The sequence below is a fragment of the Dermacentor variabilis genome, chromosome 3 (genome assembly GCF_050947875.1).
Source record: "Dermacentor variabilis isolate Ectoservices chromosome 3, ASM5094787v1, whole genome shotgun sequence".
NCBI lineage: Eukaryota > Metazoa > Arthropoda > Arachnida > Ixodida > Ixodidae > Dermacentor > Dermacentor variabilis.
In genome coordinates, this window is record NC_134570.1 from 129173307 (window position 1) to 129199759 (window position 26453).

Below are 26453 nucleotides of genomic sequence, written 5' to 3' on the forward strand. Positions count from 1 at the left end.
AGTTTAATGTTAACTGGAGAGGTTAGCTACAAACGAGAGATGCTTCGCCAGGTGTAAAATATGATCCGATAAATGGCACAGTTCGTAAAATACATGAAGTGAGGCAAAAACTGCGGGAAAAAACGAGGACAGCGAAAGAAACACACAACACACCACGAGCGCAGCACTGAGCTCGTGGTGTGTTGTGTGTTTCTTTCGCTGTCCTTGTTATTTCGCCGCACTTTTAACCTCCGTTCAAGTATGAACCAACTAAAACACTAGAACATCCGAGTAAAATACATGGACGACAGAAAAGCTGCCACCACAATCACTGTGCCATTCTTGTATTTTCGGCAATGTACCCTTTGTTTTGAATACGTACCAGCTCGCGCAGTGGTCTCTCTTGGCTTAATACGTGATGACGAATAAAAAGAACTGAATCAGAGGAAAGAAAGAAAACAAAAAAAAACAGATATCCGTACAAAAACAAGCGCGATAGCATGTGGCACGATAGCACAAACATGATACACACTACCGCGATAGCGCCCAGCCTCTCTAGTATGCTCAGTAAGATACAGGATAGCAATAACGTTGCAAAAATACTCACGAGTCCGCCTAATACGCTTGTTTTCTTTTGGCACCTATCGGGGGAGGCAATGGTAATCAGTTCCCCTCTACGCTTGACGCTTAAGGTACATCATTTCGAAAACCCGCCTTTAAAACAACACCTTGAAATTTATTCGATTAGGGTGCTCGTCCTGCATCTACAGCGTGCAATATTCAGCGAAAAGGTACATTCCTTGGAACTCACGTGCACAAGCGACGCGATTTCTTTCTCGAAAGAAGCGTAACACTGCCCGGTCCACTAACTGAATCAGTGTACTGAAATCCGAACGACTATGTCAACTAACAATTGTGCGCTATGATCAAAAATGGTTTTTCTTCGGCACCCCAAGACGAACGACGCTGAGAGTGGTGGCCCAAATAAATCACTGTTGTTATTTGCCTTAATGCTTGTTTGACGCGGTGCAATTTTCGCAAATGCGAACTTGACTTTATGCTTTCTCATGGACCGATTGCGTCGGCTGCGATTTTCGCATTTGCAGCACCTTGTCAAACATTGAATTAGTAATAACGCCGGCCTACTCAGTCTCCTTAGGCGAACTCAAAGTAAAACAAGCTAGAAACTGCTCAGGTGAAACATTTCTTTTTCTAACTTCACCGTGCTGTGAAACCAAACACGGGCAGACATGCGAGTAAATATATGAAAATCCTCTCTGTTAATGGTTCCGCCTCCCCTCCACATGCATGAATTAGCAGAAAGTTTCATGCCGTCCAAATATGGAAAAATCGAGCTTATGAAAAGAGCGATAACACACCGGCCACGGCTGCGAATTCGCAAGCAAGTTCACAACATGTGAAATTCGTGTCAAAGGAAAGAACTAACGTGGTCATTGACCCGACGAAGCAGAGTGGAGTAGACTGCAGCCGCAGTTTCTACTGTAGTGCACCCAACTCCAAGTAGTAGGCGCAGACAACGTGGAATGCAGCCTCCCATCTCCCACTCGCTTGGTTTCCTCCTTTCCGTCCTCTCACCCGCATTCCCAGCGTTGAGTTGTCTGGACATAGGTGCCGGGGCGTCTTTGAAAGGAGGCACGCGCCGTGTATCGTACACGATAGGGTTACGCATTTTTTTGGTGTATGAGGGTTAACACCGGTCAAATGCTATCGGGCCACGTTTTAGGCAGTTCGTAATGATGCGAGAGGCGGGCAGACGGCTCAGCACGGAGAACAAGCGAAAGAGAGTTTTCAACTTACGAGCAACCGTGATTGAGCGCTTCAAATATGTATACGCCCATGTTGCTTCGGACAACGTGGTCGTGTAGCTATACGGTCCAGCACTGTGACTAACGCTAACGGAAGTCTAATTTACAGGGTTATTTATTGATTGCTAATTATATGTATGGTACAATGCGAACGCGCGCCATGGACTGCTAGTGAAAACCGCCAACTTACGCTTAGTCATGCCCATGGCTAATTTGACTATGTGCTAATGCATGGTCAAAAGAAAAAAAAAGGATGAAAAGGCGGGACCCTTGCCAACTAAATGTGGTGTCGACGTCCTTGGCAGGCCCCTCTGCGCCTTCCAATGAATATTAGTTTTTCTTTCTTTATTCTTTTTGTTTCTTGTGTCTTAAGTGCAGCTATGCGCCCATACAATTCGAGCTTATCTCCATCAGTGGCCAGCACTTGAATATGCTATTAAGCGCAACAGGAATAAAAAAAATGCATGTTCATAAGAATAACACCGGTATGGTAACAAACCCTTTATTCAATTCAATAATACATAGATTGACCAACGACTACAGGTTGTTAGGAACGTAACTCCTAACTGGCCATATTATTAGCCTTCCTGTAGCTGTTCTGTACATCTGCTGTTCACATTCGCGTGCGTTTGGCAAGCATGCTAAAATTGTCTGTAGAATAAATTATAAAGCAGCACCAAGAAGGAAAGCCGCTAGTAAGCTTTAGTCAGTCGGCATTTCCTCCTATTTTGTATTCACTTAAAGCAGTATGACGGAACGCTGATCTATTTAGCATGCGTCTGTTCTTTATTCATTAGCAGTTTCTCCGATCGAAATTTCACGATATATATTATACCTAACGAACATTGCAAAACGTTAAAAAGTAACTATATTCTAGCTGCTGCTGATATTCTACTTGAGTCATAAATGTTTTTACATGGTGGCTGTTTATCCTACATTTAATTTTGTAAAAATTACAAAATAAATCTTTCGAAGCCGACATGTTTTATGAATTTAATGATTCCGCCATTCAACCATTCCGAGTTACCCTTTCGCGCAGTACCTTTACGGTGTAACTTATGCCAGGGACACGTCACATCATCCTACGTCACCGTTCACTGGTAGTTACGCTCGATTAAAAGAAACAAAATTGACAAAGTACTTTAAAGGGTTGGTCACCCCTAATGTTCTTAGCGACTCTTCCGACTTCTCCTTTGCTCTGGCCAGAAAGAGGCCAAAGAGAATAGGGGCAATCCGGTAGTCGATACAAATTCCATCGTTCTGCAGGAAGGTCTGGCATTTTGTAGCACTGTAAGAGTGACTGTAAGTACATTCACAGGAGGTCGATGAACTTTTTCGACCTAGTTCCACATTCATTCTGAAATTTTACAATTTCCTGTGGTATCTTATTAATCATGTCCTTGACATCAAGAGGAAAAGCACGCATGGGCTCGCTCATCTTCATAAAAGCTACAACTGCTTCAAAATTGGCGATCAGGAAATGATCCTTGATTTCAAGCTGAACCAAATCCTCTTGGAGAGACGCATACTCTCTGCCACGTTCCATTGTCCTATACAATCACTCTGAAAGGAATTCCTGTTTTGAGGGGTTTTGCGGAGAAGAATCGTTTCAATGCTGATCCCTTACTTGCTCTGACTGCTTTTGCCAGTTGCCGGAGACCTGCTTTTGAGAAAAACTTTCCAGCCCTAGGTTTTTCCTCAGAGCGCATTGTTTCCTTCAACACCGACATCTGTTTGAAAGTCTTGTCTAAGGCCTCGGTGCTCTGGGATCATAGCGATGTTGCTCTACCTGCAAGATCAGAAACTCCTGCTTTATCCGAAAGCAGCAACTTGCACTTGTTAGACTTGAGTCATTGAATGGTTCTCTTCGGATTTTATGGCTTCCGCTTGCTAGGCAGTTTCTTTAGAGCAATTTGAACGCAGTCCATGGCGTCGCCCAATCGTTTCTCATTTTGTTGCTCCGGCATTTTGCCGCCTATGTAAAGTGCTAAGGCAGCCAAATTTTCGGGAGCTGGACGTGGCTCAACAGCAAATTTTGGGTCTTTCTCTAGGAGCGTTTCGACATGCTCCGGCATCTTATGACTCGTCATGTGGATGAAAATTTGGTTCTGTCCCTTTGACGTTGGAAACTTCCTAAATGAAAGCCTTAATAACGAGGTTCAATGTACCTCGCTTCTTCTGTTTGCCAATTTCAGTAAAAACCTGTAAGTTATTGTTGACAGATCCGATGGCAAGGATGTGGCGCAGATAACATTGATATTAACCTTGAAAAACTACACTTGTCGCCAAGCCTCGCACCTTAGCATCTTGCACGTTCGTCTACAAACAGCCTCTCATGGTTGCAACCTGCCGTAGAAACCCACGAACGACCACTTCTCTCGCTACGCCATTGTTGAGCATGAGCCCATCACCTTGCTTCTGCATTGTAGTCAACGAACACACATACACGGGGAAGTGGAGGAAGTTTGTTGACAAGAAGGCGCGATGTACTAGAAGTTTAATCGTAATGAAACTAGAAGTGTAATTGTAATGGCTCATGTGTCAGCGCGCTGGCTATTTCACTCAGCAAAAAAAAATAGGAGAGATTAGCTTAATCACAGATAGTAGAGGCTACAGGTAGACTGGGAAAAGCATCTATGCGCATGCGGTTAACCTATATGTATGCCTCGTTTTCTGAAAAATAAATCAGTTGATAGTTTGCGCTCGGGTGTCGCGTTTTGTTCTCTCGCTTAGGTCCTGTGCCTCCTTTGCTTTGAGGAAGACCTTTAATTAGGTATAACCAACTGGCCCACTATGAAAATTTCCCACAAAGAATACGGAGGTTTGCGTAACCCAAACGTCACCGGCCCGACATGTTTTTTCCCTTGTTTTTCCTTTCATGTTCTTCATGCGCGGCGCACCACCGGCAACAGTCTCGCACGCGCGTTATTGTGTTTGTCTTGTTTTGCGCGCATAATTTAGGGCGCTGTGCACGAGAACACCAGAATAGCGGTACGATAAGGCAGTGCCACATGAGGACAGAGGCACACGCAAGTGGCTCAAGGAGCACCACCGCGTGCTCTAACAGGGTAGAAAATGGCGGATAGTTCAGCACTGTGCGAGCGCGTCTGCAGGACGGGGTAACCAGCAGATGAAAAAGGAAATACGTCCCTCTTCTTTGGGCATGGAGCAAAATGAAGTCTAAGTGCCGCACGCATTCGGTTTATGGGTTTTAATACTTGTCTGAACAGTACGTGGTCTAAATAACTGTTCTAGCGGTGAATAAATCTGTAAGTTACAAGTCACAATCAGTGACGTTCAAACAATGCGAATTAACTAGGCGCACATGTGCGTCAGACGTCGACTCGCCGGCCGGAATCGCGGCTCTTTTAATAAGGGCGCGCTGCATTTTTTTTCGAAATTTCAGCTGGTTTTGCAGCGTGCACTGGTGAAGTATTTGGCAGACGCCATTGCCAGTGCGTATTGCGTACACTGCGGTGTTTAATTTAGGATGACCGAACCAGGTTAAGGGCCCTTTAACGGATATGCAAGCGCGCGGTTGTCTATAGAACGCGGTCCTAAGGAACGTGTTCCGAATAGGGACCCCGCCAGAAGCCAGTGAAGAAGGAAAGCTGAAGCAAACGTGGGTGCCAGGGAAGGTGCATTTACAGAAAAGCTACAGTACCACTAGAAGCGCTCCAAAACCTTACATAATATTTCTCACAGTTTTCTGAAAAAAACATGCTCCTCACAATGTTCCTGCTATGTAGAAATCTTTCGAAATGTTAAGTGTGATATTCAGGTAAAATTTTGGGTCTGTCTATTAAACAGCAGTCAAGCAGAAAGTGCTAAACATTTATTTTGGCGCCCTCTAGACGTGTTATAAGAAACGCGTAAAATGTTACCCCACTTTACTGAAAGGACTTAAAGCGGCAGATATTGCATATTTGCGGGAAATAGAGGCCAAACTAACTGTAACGTTGCCAGAAAGTTTAAAGAGTGCAGGCTAATAATCTGTTTTCGATATAATTACTGTATACTTGCCTTCTGATTTTTATGCCTTATACGATGCACTTAGTTGATTTCAGCTGCTATCCTGAGTGAACTATGTGAGGGACGGTGTTTATTTTTTATTGAAAAATTACAGTTTTTGTGAATACCGAACACCACAGCAACATTGCATTAGCTCGAGCCAATATTCTTCACGCCCCGCACATCTCGACCACCACAGACCATGTTCATAAAGTAAGACCTATATTTGCAAGGACTAACGCTTATGAACATGCGCCTCTAGTTTTATCTATTGCCGAATGGAACTCGCTACCTTTAAACATTGTCTCGCTCACGGAATCTTCATCATTTCATGCCGCACTGCTAACCTTTTTAGAATGCAGCAACCTGTCCGAACCCACATTTGCTTCAATGTTCATTTAACAGTGTTTTCATGTCCTTGATATTGTTCAAAATTCATTCCGTTTCATCTGACATGTATCTGCGTATGTTGTTTACCTCAATCATCATTCGATTGCATCCTTAGACTCGTGCTCTGATGGGTACTGGTTGGCTCCATAGCATTTTAGGTTCTAATGCATTTTTTCGCGCTACCAAATAATATATAAACTCCGTTTCTCTTTTTCTTCTTTATTTTTCTTATTTTGTTTGTTCTGCTCGATGTTTAGATCAGTTTTTTTTTATTATTCCTAATGCCTTGATGTATTATTTTCATTGTAGACATCACACTTACGCTTAAACTTTTTCTCCCCGCCCTCTATATAATGCCCTAACGGACCTTTAGCGTACTGAAATAAATGAATAAATAAATAAGTTAATAACCTGCATAGGCTAATTACTACCCTTGTAGAGAGCCATTTATGCAAGCGTTCCAGACTGTCATTCCGCGGTACTTTGTAATGTCTCCCAAATACCTAAATGAACTGTGCTATAGATAAACTTGGATTTAAGAAAAAATAGGAGAAATGTTAAGTTGCACTTGTGGCGAAACTCTAACGTTAGAACTACAGAAAGCTGAGGTAGTTGGTAAGGAATCATAATCCACAGAAGGGGGTAAGGCGTGCAGACACGGACACAAGGTAAGAGAAGTGGACAACACGAACGATGTTACTGGCCTAAATAGAAGTGTTGCAAATAAATACTGAACTCTCGACCTTTTAATTGCTTATAATTGTAAATGTTTGTAATCGGTTCCCCGGTGGCCTCGGCTAACTCAAATGTGCACCGTGTTCATAATTAGAAAACACGGGCGTCATTACGGGTAATGCATAGGCAAAATTAAAATATTGGGGATTAAATGTGGCTTTTGCAATAATTTATGTATTCAAGTGCTCCCGAACAGTTTGCGTGGCTTTCATGATCGGATTGCTATGCGTAACTCAGTGTTTATGTGGGAAAAATAAGGGCCCCTTGTGGGTTGTGCGACGGGGAAATTAAAAGTTTATGAGGTAATTACGGCCGTTAAAATAAATTACGCAATTGCACGTTCGCAAGCATACACAGATCAGTTCTACGAGCGGCGCGAAATATAGCGCACGGCCCCGCCGTATGTAAAAAGCGCACGGAGACAAAATTTAGTAAAAATATGGGAAAGCTTTTAGAAAAGCTAAGCGAGAAGTTAACTGCGCGTAAATTAAAAGCTTCCTTCGCAAAAAAAAGATGTCTTATTGTTTGAAAGTGTCATTGTTCCATTATCAGCAATGTTACTCGCAGCCCTAAACAACACTACACGGCAACGATCCGAAATTCGGGGAACATAACGGAAATGTTAAGTTTAATTTGCGGCGCAATTTTCACGTTTTTGGCTTAGTAAGAAATGTTGAAAATGTGTAATAAAACCTCATTTTTTCCCTACCTTTATAAGTCATAAGGGGGTCGTAGTTAGTTTCTCCAGAGTCCTCATGAAGTGAACAAAACAACGTACCTTGCTTATATTTTGCGAAGCTATGAGACACGTCATAAGTAATGCATAGGAAAAGTATAGAGTGTGTGCGGCAATTGCGGCAATCGCAAAAAAATTATATTTTCAAGTGTTTCAGAGATTTATGAGCCTATTTTACGAAAGATGCTAAATTGAGCACGCTGCCGTGGCATATTGCAAGTGCCACAAAGATCAACGACAACTTTTCATAAAGATTCTTCGAGCTAGTGCTAGAAAATGTCAAGCGGTTGTCATCATCTACGCTTCCCAATGTCCGAAGACAACTCTGCGTTGCACAAAATTTATGTTAAACACAAGGATGGGCCATTTGCATTGCAATGCGTCACTAAATCTTAACGTTTGAGGCTCAATTAGGAGCTTTACAAGTAATTATAAAGCTCAGGTTTTTTTTAGTTTTGCTGTGCCCAATATGAAGCCTATTATGGTGCCCTCGATGAACTAAACGAGGCCCCTAGTTTGCGTTTGGTGAATGTTTGGAATAGAAAATTGGTGATCTGGAACGAAATTTTGAAGTGTATTGTGTAAATGCCTATTTTGCAATAAGTTACGTATGCAAGCCCTCTAGAGCACTATGAGTGTTTCACGAACGGCACATAACTTAGCCTATGTTCTGTCGGAGTAAGATGCATGTGAATGAAATACTGCCCTTGGAAAAAATCTTTGCAAGTGCTCGAATGCTTCCTATGAGGCCTAGGTTGGAAGCGTACCAGTCGTATGCAGGGAGCATTTTAAAGCGTGTGATATATGTAAAGGCAAAAGAAATTGTGTCTGGCGAACGCGCAAAGGAACGAGCTTCGTGGGAAACTGAGTAGGTATTCTGCAGGGTCCTAAGAAGTCGGCCTGCATATTGTGGTATCGTGGACTGCTCTTCTGGCACAATACAGTGTATGTTCATGTTTCTCCTTTATGAAGTCTTTAATGTAAGTTCAGTAGATCACTTCAGCGCTGCCCACAGCTGCTTAGACTGGTTGATGACAGGTCTGTACATTTCCTCGAAGTAAGGCAGCTGAGATTTTACTCGTTCGTAGTAGCTGACAAGCTTGGGGTACTTGAAAGGGTCGATGCAGCCGATCTGAAATAAAATGAGCAGAAGAAAGTGATTACCTCATTCAAAGGCGGAAAACCTTAAGAAACTTCCGAGTTAGACTCAAATTGAGTATAGCAAAATATCGTGTAATTTAATCAAAGGTGGGAGCTTGAAAGGCACAGAATAAAGGTGACCAGATGAGTACTGAACGCTGGAACAATTCAAAGTATTGCAAGTGTCGTACTAATGCCATTATTTAGCTCCTTACCTAGCGCGATGCACGTGCAAGCTTGTAAAGTAAGACTGTGAATGTTTATGTGCGTTTGATCTCAAAGTCTTATGTAAACTTCTGTTGTGCTCTCAGACAGTTGCCACACCACTGCGAAATCGTGTGCAAGCCGAGAATCACATATCAGGCGTTAGAATGCATCGCTGCTGGCATCGTGCCTCGTCTTCAACGACGTGTGATCGTGCGCGTTACATACAGAATTAGTCTGCAGACAAGACCAATGCACAATCAGTACAGAAATGATATTCTAGAGATAAGAACAAACATTCTCGTTGACATAATTTGTTTGGAGCATAAACACAAAAAAATCTAAAGCTGATACCACTAATATCAATATCCCCATTCATTCGCCTATGCGCTTTCCCGTGCGTGTCGGCATATTCAGTACAGCAGGTTCCATGCGTTAAATCTGAACATCTATCTCTGGAACAGTCGAAATACAGAAAGGATACGAGCCAGAATTTCGCGGAGATCATCTCCCATTTAATTACCATAAGTTAAGAGAAATAGAATAGGTAGAAGCGGTAAATTGACATAGGGTTGTTATCTAGATTGTGAATTGTAATACTTTCATTTATCATATAGAAACAAGTGGTTTCACCCAAAAGCATTGCAGAAAACTTGTTTGAAAAAAAAAAAAAAAACGTTGAAAACTTGCTTGTGCAGTACCTGCCACGTACCAAAATTGAGCAACAGAAGGGATACAGCTTGAAAACGATACGTAGGTCCAAGCTAAAGTGGGCCCAAGCTGTTTAAAAACATAATTCGAGATACGACAATGAGACCAATGGTGGCAAGTTAACAGCCGCTTTGCGCAGCCTGGTGAATTTTTCTGCTATTACTCATTAGCTAATTCGTCAAAACTTATTCCCTAAATTTATAATTATTTGCACAATTGCGTAAGCGCCAATCTCAAAGTGCACATCGCATTTGAACGCACCATTTGCAACGGTTGCCAGCTCGCCCCTTTGCACCAGATTTCATTTCCCCCTTCCAAAGGTGTGGCCCAAGACGCTAATCAGATTGCAAAGTCAAGCATACCCGCTCGTTTAGCGCGTGCGACAGGAGTGCTTCTAAAATGGATTTCAAAGAATCAACGCTACCCGATGGCTAACATAGTGACTACGAAAAAGTCAGAAGGCGATGGCGTAGCTGCTCAATGCTGCTATGAGCAAGCAGTGGTCTCATGCTCTTTGCTAGAGTATTAAGCATCGGCTTACGGTGGCGATAAGCAATGCGTCTAAAGCAAAATTAATGAATAATTGATTCCACCGCAGGGTGGAAATCGACGTTCTGCGAATCACTTTTGGTAGTCGCTATGGCTTCCGACGACCATTTGGAATTACGCAAAAAATTTCCTATGTGGACCAACATATTTGTCTATGAGGAGCAGCTATGTGTCTCACGCGAGCGCGTCTGTGACGACAGCAGCAAGACAATGAGGACGGAGATCGCGTGACTGTGACGACATGATCTGTACTCCGGCCGTTGTATGCAAGCTTACGGCGCACCGATTGTTGGCTTCGACACAAGTACTGAATGAGGGCGTAAGCCAAAGAAACACCAAATGTGCCTACGGGTTATATGGTCAAACGTTCCCATGGCTATGTCATGTGGTGTACATGTGAGCAATGAGGCTGGAAGGTAACATGGCGACACGAATGCAGTCGGTTATAATCATCATCATCTCTCTCTCTGTCACAACCTGCTAAAGCACCAACACATGTTTCCCTCTCGCCCCAAGTTGAACTGAGATCATCAGGCGAAAAAGTCGCAGTTTCGCTCCAAAGCCGAAGCATCGATCGCGATAGCAATCGATGCTTCGGCTTTGGAGGCTTCATTATATATATATATATATATATATATATATATATATATATATATAATGAAGCGTCGATGGAATTTGATCTACGGCGATCAAACCGTAACACCTCTTCAACCTGCGCCGATAATGAAGGCGGTACAACGTGGCGCAGTGTCTACGTAGCGTTGGCTGCTAAGAGGACTGTACTGAGGATTGGAGTCCCGTTGGAAAGATTGTGCTTTCGAACGCAGCGTCTTAAAGTGCGAGCTGTAACAAGGAGTGAATGCAATAAAGTAGCACGTGAAGCACGGGCCAAATGATTCAAACAATAGGCTAGTCATCGTTCGAATGGGATGAGTATGCGTGCGAGTGTGACAAAGTGGTTATTGCATCGGCCTACTGTGAATCAGGGCCAAGTTCAAGTTACAGCGTCGTCAATGTATTTCATTTTATTATTCTATTAGAGGAGTCCGAAGCGTGACAACACAGTAAATAACTACCTACATATCTACCTACCGACCTGCCGCCATGCATGTGCCTGGAATGAGCCTAAGATCGATTCGCATTATATCGAGCACTGGCTGCAGTATAGTAGTAGCAGCCAACAGCTAAGTCGTCGCCTTGTCACTTTTTGGTGCTCTCGAAGTGAGCCACTGAGTTCTATTGATTCTTTATAACAAATTTTGAGAGCACCGCTGTCACGCGCGTGAAATGCGCGGGTCCGCATCGCTCTGAATACCAAAAAGACTTCTTAAGTTGGTACTTAGATTTCCTACGTTTACTGGATTGTGACGCGAAATGCACTTCGGGAAAATGGACAGAAAAAAAGAAGAACAAGACAGTGCAGCGACAGTGAAGTCAGGCGCTTCACTGGCTTATTTTTCTGTCCTTTTCATGAAATGTGTTCCGCGCCACAATCGAGTATACCAAGAAAATCGCTCTGAATTCTTTTTCTCGCCTTGCGCCACAATATTAAAGCACCAAAAAATGTTTCTCTGGGAAATGGAGCGAGCTATTAACTGTCGAATACGATGTTTTCTAATTTGATGCACAATTTCAAATTCCAGCATGCGCGATAATACAGGAATTGTTGAATTTAGGCAGTTAAATTTGACTCAATCTATCATCCATGATAAGAAAAAGATTCATCAGCGTGGGCAAGGTGAATACTAAGAAAGCACCTCTTGCCCCATCGTGGTATCTCGTAGCCCTTTTTTTTAACCCGCCGTGGTTGCTCAGTGGCTATGGTGTTAGGCTGCTGAGCACGAGGTCGCGGGATCGAATCCCGGCCACGGCGGCCGCATTTCGATGCGGGCGAAATGCGAAAACACCCGTGTACTTAGATTTAGGTGCACGTTAAAGAACCCCAGGTGGTCGAAATTTCCGGAGTCCCCCACTACGGCGTGCCTCATAATCAGAAAGTGGTTTTGGCACGTAAAACCCCATAATCTAGCCCTTTTTAAACAGTCTGGTCTACGGTAGCCGCGGGACACACAACATATATAACAACATATGAAGATCCAATAATATAGGAAGCCATCTGCCAGGCAATGCAGCCTGGCACAACTTGGACGTGTACAGAAGCCTAACGTAATGCGATAGAAGGGTGGACATATTTCTGCAGATAGCGCCGCCTTGACACGTACCGCTAACTGGCACGTAATGGAGTTATGGAGTTATGGCGTTGAATGGAGATATGCTGAAAGGTCCCTTTCGCAAGCATTCCAGTTAGAGCTGCATACGTTACCAATGCAAGAATAGGATGCGAAATAACCTAACAATGAGCAATTTGAATGGTTACGCTTACGAACCATTCCAAAATAAAATTTCGTGATGGTGCTTTATATGACGTTATGTACTACTTTGCACCCAATAATATACATAGGTGCGAGCTACGTGCATTGCTTACGGCTGAAAGCACATCACCGCCAGGAAAAGATGCAGTTGTACTTGTGACACAATGCGTCTTACCTCCAGAGAGAAGTTCAGCTGGGGCAGAATGGCCAAATCGGCAAGGGTGAGCTTGTCGCCGACGGCGTATTTGCCATCACCGATGAGCTGTTGGATACCCCTGACAACGTTATCCTCATAGGCAGTCACCTCCTCGGCAGTGGGCTTCGTCTTGAGAACTATGCGAGGAGTCTACAAGGAAAGTTAATAGTATTAATGTAATGTTGGTTCTGACAACTGCAACGTATTACATCAGCGTAAAATAATTCACCGTAAGACCATATCGCCACGCACTCGTAGCGATATTGCGTAACTATAACGCTGCTAACGCGCACCTAACGCAGCCAAGAGTAATGAACGAGTCTACTCAAGGGTGCGGAGTAGCACGCTTCAATTCCAACCAGACAGTCGTGTCACATCTCATGGGGTCACATATCTGCTGTCATACGTAATAATGTTGCCAAAACATTACGTTAGGATCCGCCCTCACACGCCGTGGCCACGGTGTCGGTGCTCAGTGCGATGCTCAATACTGTTTCCGTAGGGGTCGGAGCCGCATAATTCTACTGGTCGCGTATTCTTGCTTGGCAAACTTCAGAACATTAGTTCCTGAGACCCATTTAGCGAACTTATTAAAAAACGTGGCAGTACTAACCTCACAATGACGGTCGACTTTAATACAATCAGCACTGAAGCAATCTAACGACACACCATGGTGCCAACGACCAGACGTGTATGCATCCGGGCTCCTTTTTTAGCGCTGGTTGGATTGAATCAAGGATGTAAGATATTTAAATGATGATCATTGTCATTGTAGATTGCCGCATACCCTTTTGCACATACCCATTTACGCAAGTTAAATATCCCCTTAATAACTTCACTAACTAACCACTGAATTGCCTCACCATTAAAAGACGTCTTCTCACGAATCTCATGGCGCAAAGCAAAAAAAATCGAATCCTCCAGCTATACATAGACTTATCGAACCGATACCTTACTTTTTCTTACTTTTCGCTTCCCCTAGCATGCTGGAAGCTACACAGCGGAGAAACCAATAGAGCAATGCCTCTTCTTAAATGTGAGTTTCTCGGAGGTGAAAGGACTCGCCACGACAGCATGTGGCGGCCGCGGTGAACTACGGTACGCGACACGTCGCTGTCATCTCGGAGTCCACGCATGGCTACCGCAGCCACGAGCAGTGCAAAGACGAAATGATGTTTCAGTCTTTCTGGGATCGCAGACATATATATTTTCCACTTGCTTAGCTCACAGTTAGCAATTATGTATTGCTGTGAGTGCTCTCGTGACCACTAAATCACGTAATAACCTTGGCAGCCCAGGTGCTTTCGATGACGCTGCACGAGCACATTGCGGATACGAGAGCAAGCAATTTTTCTCTGTGTTTCACAGGAGATTATAAATACTGTGCTGCATGAAGTGTAGTAATATTTGACTCACGTGTTCACAGCGGGATCTACGACAAATCGGCCCGTTTTCTGGCGTTGTTAAAAAAATGTTTCACGGACACTTTAACGTAAAAGAGGTTCATTGTGGAGCAGTACAGACTCATGCTCAAAGCTGGCGTCAAAGACGTACACCCGGCCACGAAATATTATGGACCATGAAATCTGACAAAGAGCTGAATATCTCCGTAACATCACAACGCAGCCTGGTATTTGCATCTAGAACCTCGACTAGAATATGGTAACACCATTGCCACATACAATTTTACTGGCTATTGCTACATGCCGGTTGGGAATTGAGCGTTTCCTGAGATCCTGTGGTCCGTAAACTTTTGTGGCCGGGTGTAAATTGAAGAGTGGTGCATATCCAGTACCACAAGTCCGCAAGCCTTCGTCTATCCACCAGCAACCTGAAGCCATTCGTGCAGCTGATTTTGTGGAGCAGGAAGCAGGGTATTTCACAATACGATGCCTGAGGAATCTAATCACCAGGTGCTTACTCGGGCAAAATGACTAGAAAGTCAGTTATCATTATTTTCAAATTACTTTTAAAAAATTATTATCACATTGCTTTGAATAACCAAAACTGTGAGTGGGGCAATTATATGACATCACTGACGCAGGAAATTTGTGAACGTGTAGTACGATGGAATGGCAGTTGCACAGCATGCTGCTCGATATGAGAAGTCCTCTGGAAAACACTGGCTTGACAAGCAGCGTCTAGTGTAAATATACGAGATGTTTCCTCGATAGATAGCTTTGGCTATTTTTAATGGGTGCTGCGAAAGTTTGCAAAAAGAAATCGCTTGAAATGTTTACGAACCACATGTGCACTTACGAAAAAGGCGGCCACTTGTGGATGAACGGTGCCGTAAATGGCGGCGAGGACCTGGTCTATGTGGGTGCGTAATTTGATGTCTTCGGGGTAGAGCTCAGACTTTGGCGCGTACTTCCTGAGCAAGTAGTAGGCGATCGCCGAGCTGCGAGGCAACAACGGATCACGTGAGCGTGTGCATGGCCTACAGTGTGGATCAGAGAGAAGCACCAATATGACGGGTGCATCACTACTTTTTAAAGCTCAAGTTTTTCTTTTGCGTCCTATTCAATCATTTATATCCATCTCTTTTGTGTTATTGAGTAAGAGATAGGAAATCGGCATTTGATAGGAAGCGGCTCAGATCTGAACCCCATTATTACGCCAGTGAGCGCTTGTGTGTCCTGTCTTATAGAACATGAAAATGTCTGATACAAACAGCACACATCTTCAATTGAAAATTACTTGACATTCGAAAACGCGTTTTATTTGCCTAAACTTCTAATATTTGTCTAACCCATTGTCAGGCGGCGGGCTTTTCGCCACCAGATTGTGCAGCTCATTATTATTTTTTTATTGCACAATTTGCGATATGGCTTATTGTTTAAATAAATGTCCGTACCCAGTTGAAAAACACAACAGGAAATTTCAGTCTGTCGTATTTTGGGACGTTGTTTCTGTAGTTCTGATGCCTGTAGTTCTGTTGTCTGTAGTGTGACGTCCTGTAGTAGAAAGTTCTGTAGTGCTTCATCAATATTTAATTAAAAATTGACAGAGACCTACTTAAGGCTATGTAAATTTGTTAGTAGAAAAAAAGAAAAAAAAGGAACGTAAAAAAAAGAACAAAAAAAAACCGTCCCCGTCGTGGACTCGAACTTGCGACCTCACGATTCCGAGCTCGGCACCTTACCACTGCACCACACCACCCACGTCTTTCAAGCGTACATTTTGGCCATGTCAATAGTACGATGTGCTGATGTTTACATTTGCATTTTAAGCGACAAGATCCGCTATCACTCCACCGCGTTCACTGCCGCATCTTTAGAAGAGCAAAAGTGCTGTTACCATCGACAGGTACATCGTGCAGTGCTAGAACATCAATATTGATATACGATGTCCATATTAAATAAGAAATTCAGAAATAGACAACGGTGACTGTTGGGCTTGTTACTGCTAATTTCGACAGTTGTCTCTCCTTCTTTACACTTTTGAGCGCGCACATAATTCGTGTGTTCAATGCAAAATAGCTACATCAACATTCGTGGATGAGTGCTTTCTGACAGCATACTGGTTTCTCACCGCTGCGCTGTACCAGAATAATGAGACCAGAGCGAAACAGCTTTTCACGCAACTTTAAGGAACAACCCAAGACTTCCTTTTCGCTTCGCAAAAGCTTATGCAATATTTCTGGGAAATTAACTAATGTGTCAGTGTAACGGCACATGTAATTCCACAGGCCTCTGTGCCACATCTTACCAAATAAAGTAAAACGGATACGCGGCCATTCCCGCAGATGGTATGATTTTGATGAGGCCAGTATGGCGTTGCTAGTGCCTCGTCGTAAGGCAGAATTATAACAATTCGCCACGTCGACTTTAATACCGGTGTCGGTGCTATCATCATTGCCGGCATCAGAGAAGCACGATTGAATACCGTGCAAGAAAGAAGTACAGTATACACCACCAATGCGAAACTGACAAACAATTTTAAAGCGTCGCGACGGAACGCGCTTCTGTCGAGGCGTCAGAACTTATCTCGCAGCCACAAAAAGTAGCACATTTCTGTGTAGTCCCGACAGAGAGTTCCTGTTGCGATAAAAAGTTGTTGGTCCGACTTCATACACTCTTGGGGTCGCGACAGAACGTTTCTGTTGCGACTACAGAACTCTTGGCCGTCTCGACCGAGTGTTTCTGTTGCGACGTCAGAATTGCTGTCGTATAAAGTCAGTCGCTGTCACGACAGAAAGCTGTTGTTGTGACTACAGAATTCTTGTCACGACAGAAAGTTTTTGTTGCGACTTCAGAACTCTTCGTCGTCGCGACAGAATCTTTCTGTTACGACGACAGAATTTCTGTCGTAACATCAGAATCGCTGTCACAATAGAAAGCTGTTGTGACTACAGAACTCTTGTTGTGACCGAAAGTTTCTGTTGCGACTTCAGAACTCTTCGTCGTCGGGACAGAATATTTCTATTGCGACGACAGAATTTCTGTCGTAACGTCAGAATCGCTGTCACAATAGAAAGCTGTTGTGACTACAGAACTTTTGTTGTGACCGAAAGTTTCTGTTGCGACTTCAGAACTCTTCGTCGTCGGGACAGAATATTTCTATTGCGACGACAGAATTTCTGTCGTAACGTCAGAATCGCTGTCACAATAGAAAGCTGTTGTGACTACAGAACTCTTTTTGTGACCGAAAGTTTCTGTTGCGACTTCAGAACTCTTCGTCGCCGGGACAGAATATTTCTATTGCGACGACAGAATTTCTGTCGTAACGTCAGAATCGCTGTCACAATAGAAAGCTGTTGTAACGACTTCAGAACTCTTGTTGACGCGACAGAACGGTTCTGTTGAGACTTCAGAACTCTTGGTTTTCGCGACTGAATGTTTCTGTTGCGACATCCGAATTTCTGTCGTAACGACAGAAATGTCTGTCGCAACTACAGAAACATCAGGAACTTCTGTCGTACAACAGAAATTTCTGTAGTCGCGACAGAAATTTCTGTAGTTGCGACAGGAATTCCTGTTGTCTTTTTCAACTGGGTATTCTTTTTTTGTGTATGTGTGAGAGAGAAGGAGAGACCAACTTTATTTAAAACAATAAACAGTCTGGTCATTCCTTCTCCGTGAAAAAGCTGCATGGCATGGCTGAGGAACTCATCGTCGCTAATTAACTGTTCATAATCTGTGAACTGCTTTGTCTGTATCCCGGAAACTCTAAGCACTTTTTTGTGTTTCTGACCCTAGCAAATGACTACCGTCCTTTGCAGACACGGAGCTGATCACCTTGGGCATTTCACGTGTTCGTCAGGTGCTAGGGCTCAGACGGCGGTTGCTGAAGGAGTAAGGGCCTGGAATCTCCGCAGCGAAACTTCCTCCACCAGAGTTATATAACGAGGAAGAGAGCAGACACACGGAGGATATACCACGTGGGTGCCAAAGATGAAGATATATTCAGGCTACGACGATATAGCAGTTCGTTTTGAGGGAGAATGTTGTGCACGTGTAGCCACCTTATGTTAAGTTGAAAAAATAAATTGCGACTTGTAGGCATGATGCGACTCATGTCTCAAAAGGACACAGACCTTTTAAAGGAATCCTGACATTATTTTGCGTTTATTTGATGCTAGTTTCGATCCATGGAACAATTACATGCATAAAATTGCAGGCAGCAGATACATATAAACATCAGTTTAACAGCACAACAGATTAAAATACACATATACGTATAACGTACATATACGTACATACGTATACGTACACATGCGTATACGTATACGTACATATACACATAACGTTAGAACGCTATCTAGCGAGGCGAGTCTAGCAGTGTTATTGGAGGAATTAGAGGGTAGTAAATGGGATATAATAGGGCTCAGTGAGGTTAGGAGTACAAAAGAAGCATATACAGTGCTAAAAAGCGGGCATGTACTGTGTTACCGGGGCTTAGCAGAGAGACGAGAACTAGGAGTCGGATTCCTGATTAATAAGGAAATAGCTGGTAACATACAGGAATTCTATAGCATTAACGAGAGGGTGGCAGGTCTTGTTGTGAAGCTTAATAAGAGGTACAAATTGAAGGTGGTACAAGTCTATGCCCCTACATGCAGTCATGATGACCAGGAAGTCGAACGCTTTTATGAAGACGTGGAATCGGCGATGGGTAAAGTCAAAACAAAATACACTATACTGATGGGCGACTTCAATGCCAGGGTAGGCAAGAAGCAGGCTGGAGACAAGTCAGTGGGGGAATATGGCATAGGCTCTAGGAATAGCAGAGGAGAATTATTCGTAGAGTTTGCAGAACAGAATACTATGCGGATAATGAACACCTTTTTCCGCAAGCGGGTTAGTCGGAAGTGGACGTGGAGGAGCCCGAATGGTGAGACTAGAAATGAAATCGACTTCATACTCTGCGCGAACCCTGGCATCATACAAGATGTAGACGTGCTCGGCAAGGTACGCTGCAGTGACCATAGAATGGTAAGAACCCGAATTAGCCTAGACTTGAGGAGGGAACGGAAGAAACTGGTACACAAGAAGCCAATCAATGAGTTAGCGGTAAGAGGGAAACTAGAGGAATTCCGGATCAAGCTACAGAACAGGTACTCGGCTTTAACTCAGGAAGAGGACCTTAGTGTTGCAGCAATGCACGACAATCTCATGGGCATCATTAAGGAGTGCGCAATAGAAGTCGGTGGTAACGCCGTTATACAGGAAACCAGTAAGCTATCGCAGGAGACGAAAGATCTGATCAAGAAACGCCAATGTATGAAAGCCTCTAACCCTACAGCTAGAATAGAACTGACAGAACTTTCTAAGTTAATCAACAAGCGTAAGACAGCGGACATCAGAAACTATAATATGGATAGAATTGAACAGGCTCTCAGGAACGGAGGAAGCCTAAAAACAGTGAAGAAGAAACTAGGAATAGGCAAGAATCAGACGTGTGCGTTAAGAGACAAAGCCGGCAATATCGTTACCAATATGGATGAGATAGTTCAAGTGGCTGAGGAGTTCTATATAGATTTATACAGTACCAGTGGTACCCACGACGATAGTGGAAGAGAGAATAGCCTAGAGGAATTCGAAATCCCACAGGTAACGCCAGAAGAAGTAAAGAAAGCCTTAGGAGCTATGCAAAGGGGGAAGGCAGCTGGGGAGGATCAGGTAACAGCAGATTTGTTGAAGCATGGTGGTCAGATTGTTCTCGAGAAACTGGCCACCCTGTATACGCAATGCCTCATAACCTCGAGCGTACCGGAATCTTGGAAGAACGCTAACATAATCCTAATCTATAAGAAAGGGGACGCCAAAGACTTGAAAAATTATAGACCGATCAGCTTACTGTCCGTTGCCTACAAAGTATTTACTAAGGTAATCGCAAATAGAATCAGGAACACCTTAGACTTCTGTCAACCAAAGGACCAGGCAGGATTCCGTAAAGGCTACTCAACAATAGACCATATTCACACTGTCAATCAAGTGATAGAGAAATGTGCAGAATATAACCAACCCTTATATATAGCTTTCATTGATTACGAGAAAGCGTTTGATTCAGTCGAAACCTCAGCGGTCATGGAGGCATTACGGAATCAGGGTGTAGATGAGCCATATGTAAAAATACTGGAAGATATCTATAGCGGCTCCACATCCACCGTAGTCCTCCACAATGAAAGTAACAAAATCCCTATAAAGAAAGGCGTCAGACAGGGAGATACGATATCTCCAATGCTATTCACAGCATGTTTACAGGAGGTATTCAGAGGCCTGGAGTGGGAAGAATTGGGGATAAAAGTTGATGGAGAATACCTTACCAATTTGCGATTCGCTGATGATATTGCCTTGCTTAGTAACTCAAGAGACCAATTGCAATGCATGCTCACTGACCTGGAGAGGCAAAGCAGAAGGGTGGGTCTGAAAATTAATTTGCAGAAAACTAAAGTATTGTTTAACAGTCTCGGAAGAGAACAGCAGTTTACGATAGGTAGCGAAGCACTGGAAGTGGTAAGGGAATACATCTACTTAGGGCAGGTAGTGACCACGGATCCGGATCATGAGACTGAAATAACCAGAAGAATAAGAATGGGCTGGGGTGCGTTTGGCAGGCATTCTCAAATCATGAACAGCAGGTTGCCACTATCCCTCAAAAGGAAAGTGTATAACAGCTGTGTGTTACCAGTACTCACATATGGGGCAGAAACCTGGAGGCTTACGAAAAGGGTTCTGCTGAAATTGAGGACGACGCAACGAGCTATGGAAAGAAGAATGATGGGTGTAACGTTAAGGGATAAGAAAAGAGCAGGTTGGGTGAGGCAACAAACGCGGGTAAACGACATCTTAGTTGAAATCAAGAAAAAGAAATGGGCATGGGCAGGACATGTAATGAGGAGGGAAGATAACCGATGGTCATTAAGGGTTACGGACTGGATTCCAAGGGAAGGGAAGCGTAGCAGGGGGCGGCAGAAAGTTAGGTGGGCGGATGAAATTAAGATGTTTGCAGGGACAACATGGCCACAATTAGTACATGACCGGGGTAGTTGGAGAAGTATGGGAGAGGCCTTTGCCCTGCAGTGGGCGTAACTAGGCTGCTGCTGCTGCTGATGATGATAGGGAATTAAAACTTCTAACCGTGTTCCTTGTAATAAGTTTTCAATATGACAAAAATGGCTCGATGCTTTTTCCTTGAACTCGAAGCTTGTTCTATGAAGAACTGGCAGCACTGGCCTCAGTGTCCGATTGTAGGCGTGAAGTCATGGACAACCGAGCGTGTTTATACTTAAAGTACCTCCTTCGCTCCCTCTCGTTTTTTTCTTTTTATCCTTAATCTCCTTATGCCATGTGGGGTAGCAAACCAAACGTGCGTTTAGTTCACCTCCCCGCCTTTCCTTCCATCTTTCCCTCCTCCTCCTCCTCCTCCTCCTATACTAGAAAGCCGTCTGTTTCAGCAAAAAATATTTGCTAGTGGTTTATTTAAGTAACCACATTCGTAGCTTCCTGTTTTAAATTGCGGCAAATAGCCATCATGACTCCAATTGCTAAAGTTATAGTGTAGATTGCTATGCAGCACTGGTTGTGCCTCCCATTCTAGGTTGCGGCCAGCATGGGATTGTGTCAATGTGGCGCAAAGGTTACAAGTGCATTCAGGTATGCGTCGAACTTCTCCGTGCATACCGCTCTAAAGACTATTGTTCCCTCGCCAGATATATTACGTCTACTTCCTCTGACCTCGCTATGCCACCGCCTCACAAAATGCACCGTATGAACTGGTGCTTAATTTTCACACAGCTTGTAGACGCTGTAATATATGAAAACAGACATTGCATTGCATGAAGGTATATTGGCGATTTCTGTCGTGCCTAAACATTTCGTGAGGTCAGATGTTGCATTGGTTTGGTGATGATGCTCATGGAAGCAAATTATAAATTGCAAGGCTTCTGTATTTTCAGTGTCGATAGTCATAATTCTCCGATTCAATTTCTACGAATAAATGGCAGGATCTGTGGCATTCAGGCAATAAACTTGTGGCCTCGAAAAAGTTATAATAAAACAGAATATCACTGCGTAAGGCTAAGGGCACTTGCATCGCGCACAACAACCGCCTCTCTGCAAACGCTTGCCGTTTACAGAAGTGCGAGGTAAAAACTCCAGGTCCTTGCCTTTCGTAAACAACGAAGCCGTCATCTTCCATCGCCGGAACCTTGTGGAATGGATTTATCTGCGAAAAGAAATTGAATTGCATTTGGGACAATAATGATTTTAAAAAGTTCTTGACATCACTGCAATCGAACGGCTAATTTAGAATTATCGCATAAATAGTGTGCGTCCTCTTTTCCTCACAGATGTTTCTACATACTATCTTTCTCTAAATGCGAATGCTACAGGAAGCTTAGTATTTAAAATGTCGAGCATACCCGACGCACTATCGTGGCGTAACCTTAGGAGCACAAGGTTCCAATACTTGGGCATAGAACACGCCAACCTGACGGGAGGAATAATGCATATACCTCGTCTCAGTGACTCCGACGCTGTCTGATTTGTTCTGATGCCAGGCAGTTTTCAGTGATACCGGGTATTTTTCAGCCTAAAGGTAGTAAAAATCGCTTGAAACTTCTACAAATGGCACTAACCTTCGCTACTCAGGCATTTCATTAACTAGTACCCCCAGAGTCGCTTAGTCAATCGATGTTTTTCTTTTTTATTTTTGATGCGAGAGCATCAAAATGGCCATTGAGTGAAAAAGCCGACGTCTGTCATCTGCAGCAGCCAAATGCCACCTAAATTCCCATTGGCTGCGACAGCAAGTCACGTGCGCACCTCGGCGAAGCAGAGCGGCCGAAATGGGACACCTGCTGCTTCGCCAGCGCGCCATGTGTTGCGTGAGGAAGAGGGCGTCGCCGCGACGCAACGACTCTCTGTCTATCGCTCTTCGAAGCCTGTGTGATCTGCGCGTTCCTTATCCGTGCAAGATCGAAATTGCGTTTTCAAGTCGGCTCGGTAACCCTTATAAGGCATGTATTGTATAAAAATCCCAATAAAGTTGAAAGGAAACTTGTTGGCCTTAGTGGGATTCGAGCCTACGACCCCAGCCTGAGAAGCCGAGTGTCTTACTCCCTGGGCTAAGCCAGCGCCACCTAGATGGCAGGCTTGTGCACTCTGCTTTATGACATCATGCTACCTGCACCAAAATTTCCATTGCCAAGCCCGGAGTGACGAAGGTGGCGACGCAAAAACCACCACGCCTTTCTAGGGAGCGTCCTCATTAGATTATATAGCACTCTGTCAAGGTAGCATGAGGTCACGGATCAAGGTGCACCGGCCTTGTGCTATCTAGGAACTGTTGTCTATGCGTCGAAATGCGCTCACTTGCTCGCAAGCAGTTGATAACTCGAAGGACCGCTCAGTGGCGTTCAACGGTGCGTAACTGCTTTATCATCGACAATTCTTAAGAAGTGCTTAAGTGTCACCGGAATTTTCGCAATCCTTTTTCCTGATAGAAGTTCTCAGGTAGCAGGAATTTGCCCATGTAACGTTGGAAAGTCTGGGATAGGTTATATTAGTTGCATGCGCCATCATGTAATTCCATCCCCTCTATAATTTAACCTGCTAGCCAATAGGCCATTCTGATAATGCTCAGAAACAAATACGCACGCATAATATGCACCCATCTCATGCTCCCATAGACAGTACGCTCGAATTATCGCATGGCCGCCTCGATATAATTATGCGACCAAATTCAGAAACTCTTTTGTCACAAGCAAGTGTCTGTCATCAGCCGGCAGCCATTCCCAATATACGGGTGCATTTCTTGAAATTCGGCATCATCCGAAAGGACAAATAACTCCTTGGGTAGAAGTTAAATCGTCATCCCCGTGCCCAGAAGCATTACGCCATGGCTGTTAAAATGTGCAACGGAAATTTTCATTGGGATAACAATTATACAGACACCGCCGGCGAACTACGGCCGCCGCCGATTGTGCCCAATTGCGAGAAGAATGAACGGCCTGCACGCCCCTGAAATGTGGCATCACGTACATTCATCCTCTAATTTAACCTGCTAGCCCATAAGCAATTTCTACAATGATCGGACACAAAATCCCAAGCACGATTGCACTTGTACGGAGTCACCTAGACGGCACACTTCAACCATGCGTGCTAAGTGTGATTCCAGAAGGATTTAGGCATGATGTGAGTCGTGTTCCCTCAAACCTAACAATCCAGGTCATGTGATGGAGCTTGCTGAGTGAGGAGAGCGTGTGTTTTTTTGTCTAGCCCGAGAGTGCCTGTGCATAAATAAGCCCACTGCTCCTCATGGCTGCTAGCTCATACGTGCATATGCGAGGCCCGCACGCTGGACGTTGGAAGTCATCAGTGGCGGGCGCCAGGCTTAAGGTCTATTCCCGAATGCTGGTGGCTTCATGAGTACTCAATGTTGGAGACGTGGTACAGGTGAAGCGAGGGGTAGCACACTTTGTTATGTTTGTTTGTAGACGCCTGATACCAGGCTTGCTAAATATGTTTCCCGTAGTTTAGATATCGTATAAAACTTCAATTCTTATTTCGTGTAATTATCGATTATTTTGTTATCGCTGTCAATACTTCGTCTTTAAGCCCAAACTGTGACTTTCTTTATGAGTTTACAGAGAAAGAAAACAACTATTTAGTGATTATGTTATGTCCAGAGTGCCCAATTAACCTGCACACTACTCTCCTCTCACGTCCCCTACAACATACGACCCATGTTTTTCAAATTTTAAGTCACTCACGCATGCGTGTCTCGAACGACAAAAATAAAAATGTCTACGTGTTGCATATAACACCTTTAATCAGACAGAAAATACGTGTTGAGGAGCTTCTGCCTCAGTGCTCGCCCGCATATAAAATTTAACGTGTTCACTAAATCATCCCAGTTGAAACTGGGTGCATTGTTCAGTTACCTCAGGGTAATGGGAAAATCCACGTACAAAATTTTCTTGCACTTATAGTGGCGGGTCAGCGTCGCTGTAAATAGTAATTTGCTTAGCATCACTACAAGTTTAAGATTACTACCCCTACGAAAATGTTCAAATAGACAGCAACATAAAATGCAATAGCAAATGTTCTCAACGCAAAAATAAATATATCGTGACGCAAGCAAGGAGCCTACACTGATTTATTTCTCGGCACACAACCTTTTTATTTAAGGGTGCCTGTTTAAGTCGAGTACAGTTCGACTCATTTGTTTTCGTTTATGAGTAGATGAATGTAACAACCTGGTACTCGAAGAAAGAGATAATTACAATATTTGAAATAAACAAAATCGTGGCTCCTTGAAGTGCTCTTACCTTGAGGTATTGCTCACTGAGGTGCTCCCTGTTTGCCACGTCCACAATCCTGATTTTGACTTCCACGCCTAGATACTTGGCGAGCGAGAGCACGAAGCCGCAAGGTGGGCTTTCCGGCAAGATGTACACAGTGATGGCCATGGCTCCTAACTTTGTCCTCCAGGGGTTGATCGCTCCCAAAATCCGACCGAGAGCGGTTAGAGTCGGACCGCTGAGTGAGACAGGCTTTATAGCGGCCACCTGCACCTGCGGCTTAGTGGAAGCGGGCGGTGCCGGGTGGGGCGCTGCTGCATGAGGTGTCACATAAAGACATTGAACGAAGAGAAGCCTGGTTGACGCAACAATGGGCGCAACAGCAACTCCACCAATCGGTCGGCGCGGCACTGATGGGGGTAGACAGAGGCTCCCGTAGAGAGCGCATGACGTGACAGGGGAGAGTGGAAGGCAAAAGAGAAAACCGATTCATGGAAGGTAATATGAGAGAAGAACGACGCTTCGTACCCGTTGATATCGGCTCACCGCGCATTGTCAAAGTGCCATCTCGGCGTGTTTGAATGCAGTAGCAGACTCGAACGGACCGAGCATAATGTTAGCCTCATATTCACAACTAGTAACAAATCGTGCTAATCTTTTAGAATCCGATAGAAGCCTCATACTTTTGTGGTCGGTTTGATTGCTTGGTGAAATTTAAAAAGTTTATATTTGCTCAATTTCTGGAGACAATAAACCACACAAAAAACAAGTACTGAGGTAAACTACGACAACGCGGCTGTGCTAAAAAAATTATCAATCTATTCAGAAAGAGAAAACATAAGAAACGCAGGCA

At 44.0% G+C, this 26453-nt stretch overlaps 1 protein-coding gene across 1 annotated transcript; it reads right to left on the minus strand.

Moving 5' to 3' along the window:
- Positions 1–8645: 8645 nt before the first annotated feature.
- LOC142574173 (glutathione S-transferase 1-like) lies at positions 8646–25887 on the minus strand. The gene is made up of 5 exons (XM_075683323.1): positions 25628–25887; positions 22463–22521; positions 15109–15250; positions 12829–12999; positions 8646–8809 (listed from the first exon to the last, which is right to left on the minus strand). Exons 1-5 carry the CDS (start codon positions 25766–25768, stop codon positions 8672–8674), a joined length of 651 nt encoding a protein of 216 aa, XP_075539438.1. The 5' UTR covers positions 25769–25887; the 3' UTR covers positions 8646–8671.
- Between the last annotated feature and the right edge of the window lie 566 nt (positions 25888–26453).

Bases quoted from the DNA above. Each gene is read 5' to 3' on its own strand.
- LOC142574173 (XM_075683323.1), bottom strand. From the start codon at position 25,768: ATGGCCATCACTGTGTACATCTTGCCGGAAAGCCCACCTTGCGGCTTC. The intron at 15,251-22,462 runs GCAAGGACCTGG...GTTGCCTCGCAG, and splicing joins GGCTTCGTTGTTTACGAAAG to CTCGGCGATCGCCTACTACT. The intron at 13,000-15,108 runs GTAAGTGCACAT...CTTTCCTTGTAG, and splicing joins CACAAGTGGCCGCCTTTTTC to ACTCCTCGCATAGTTCTCAA.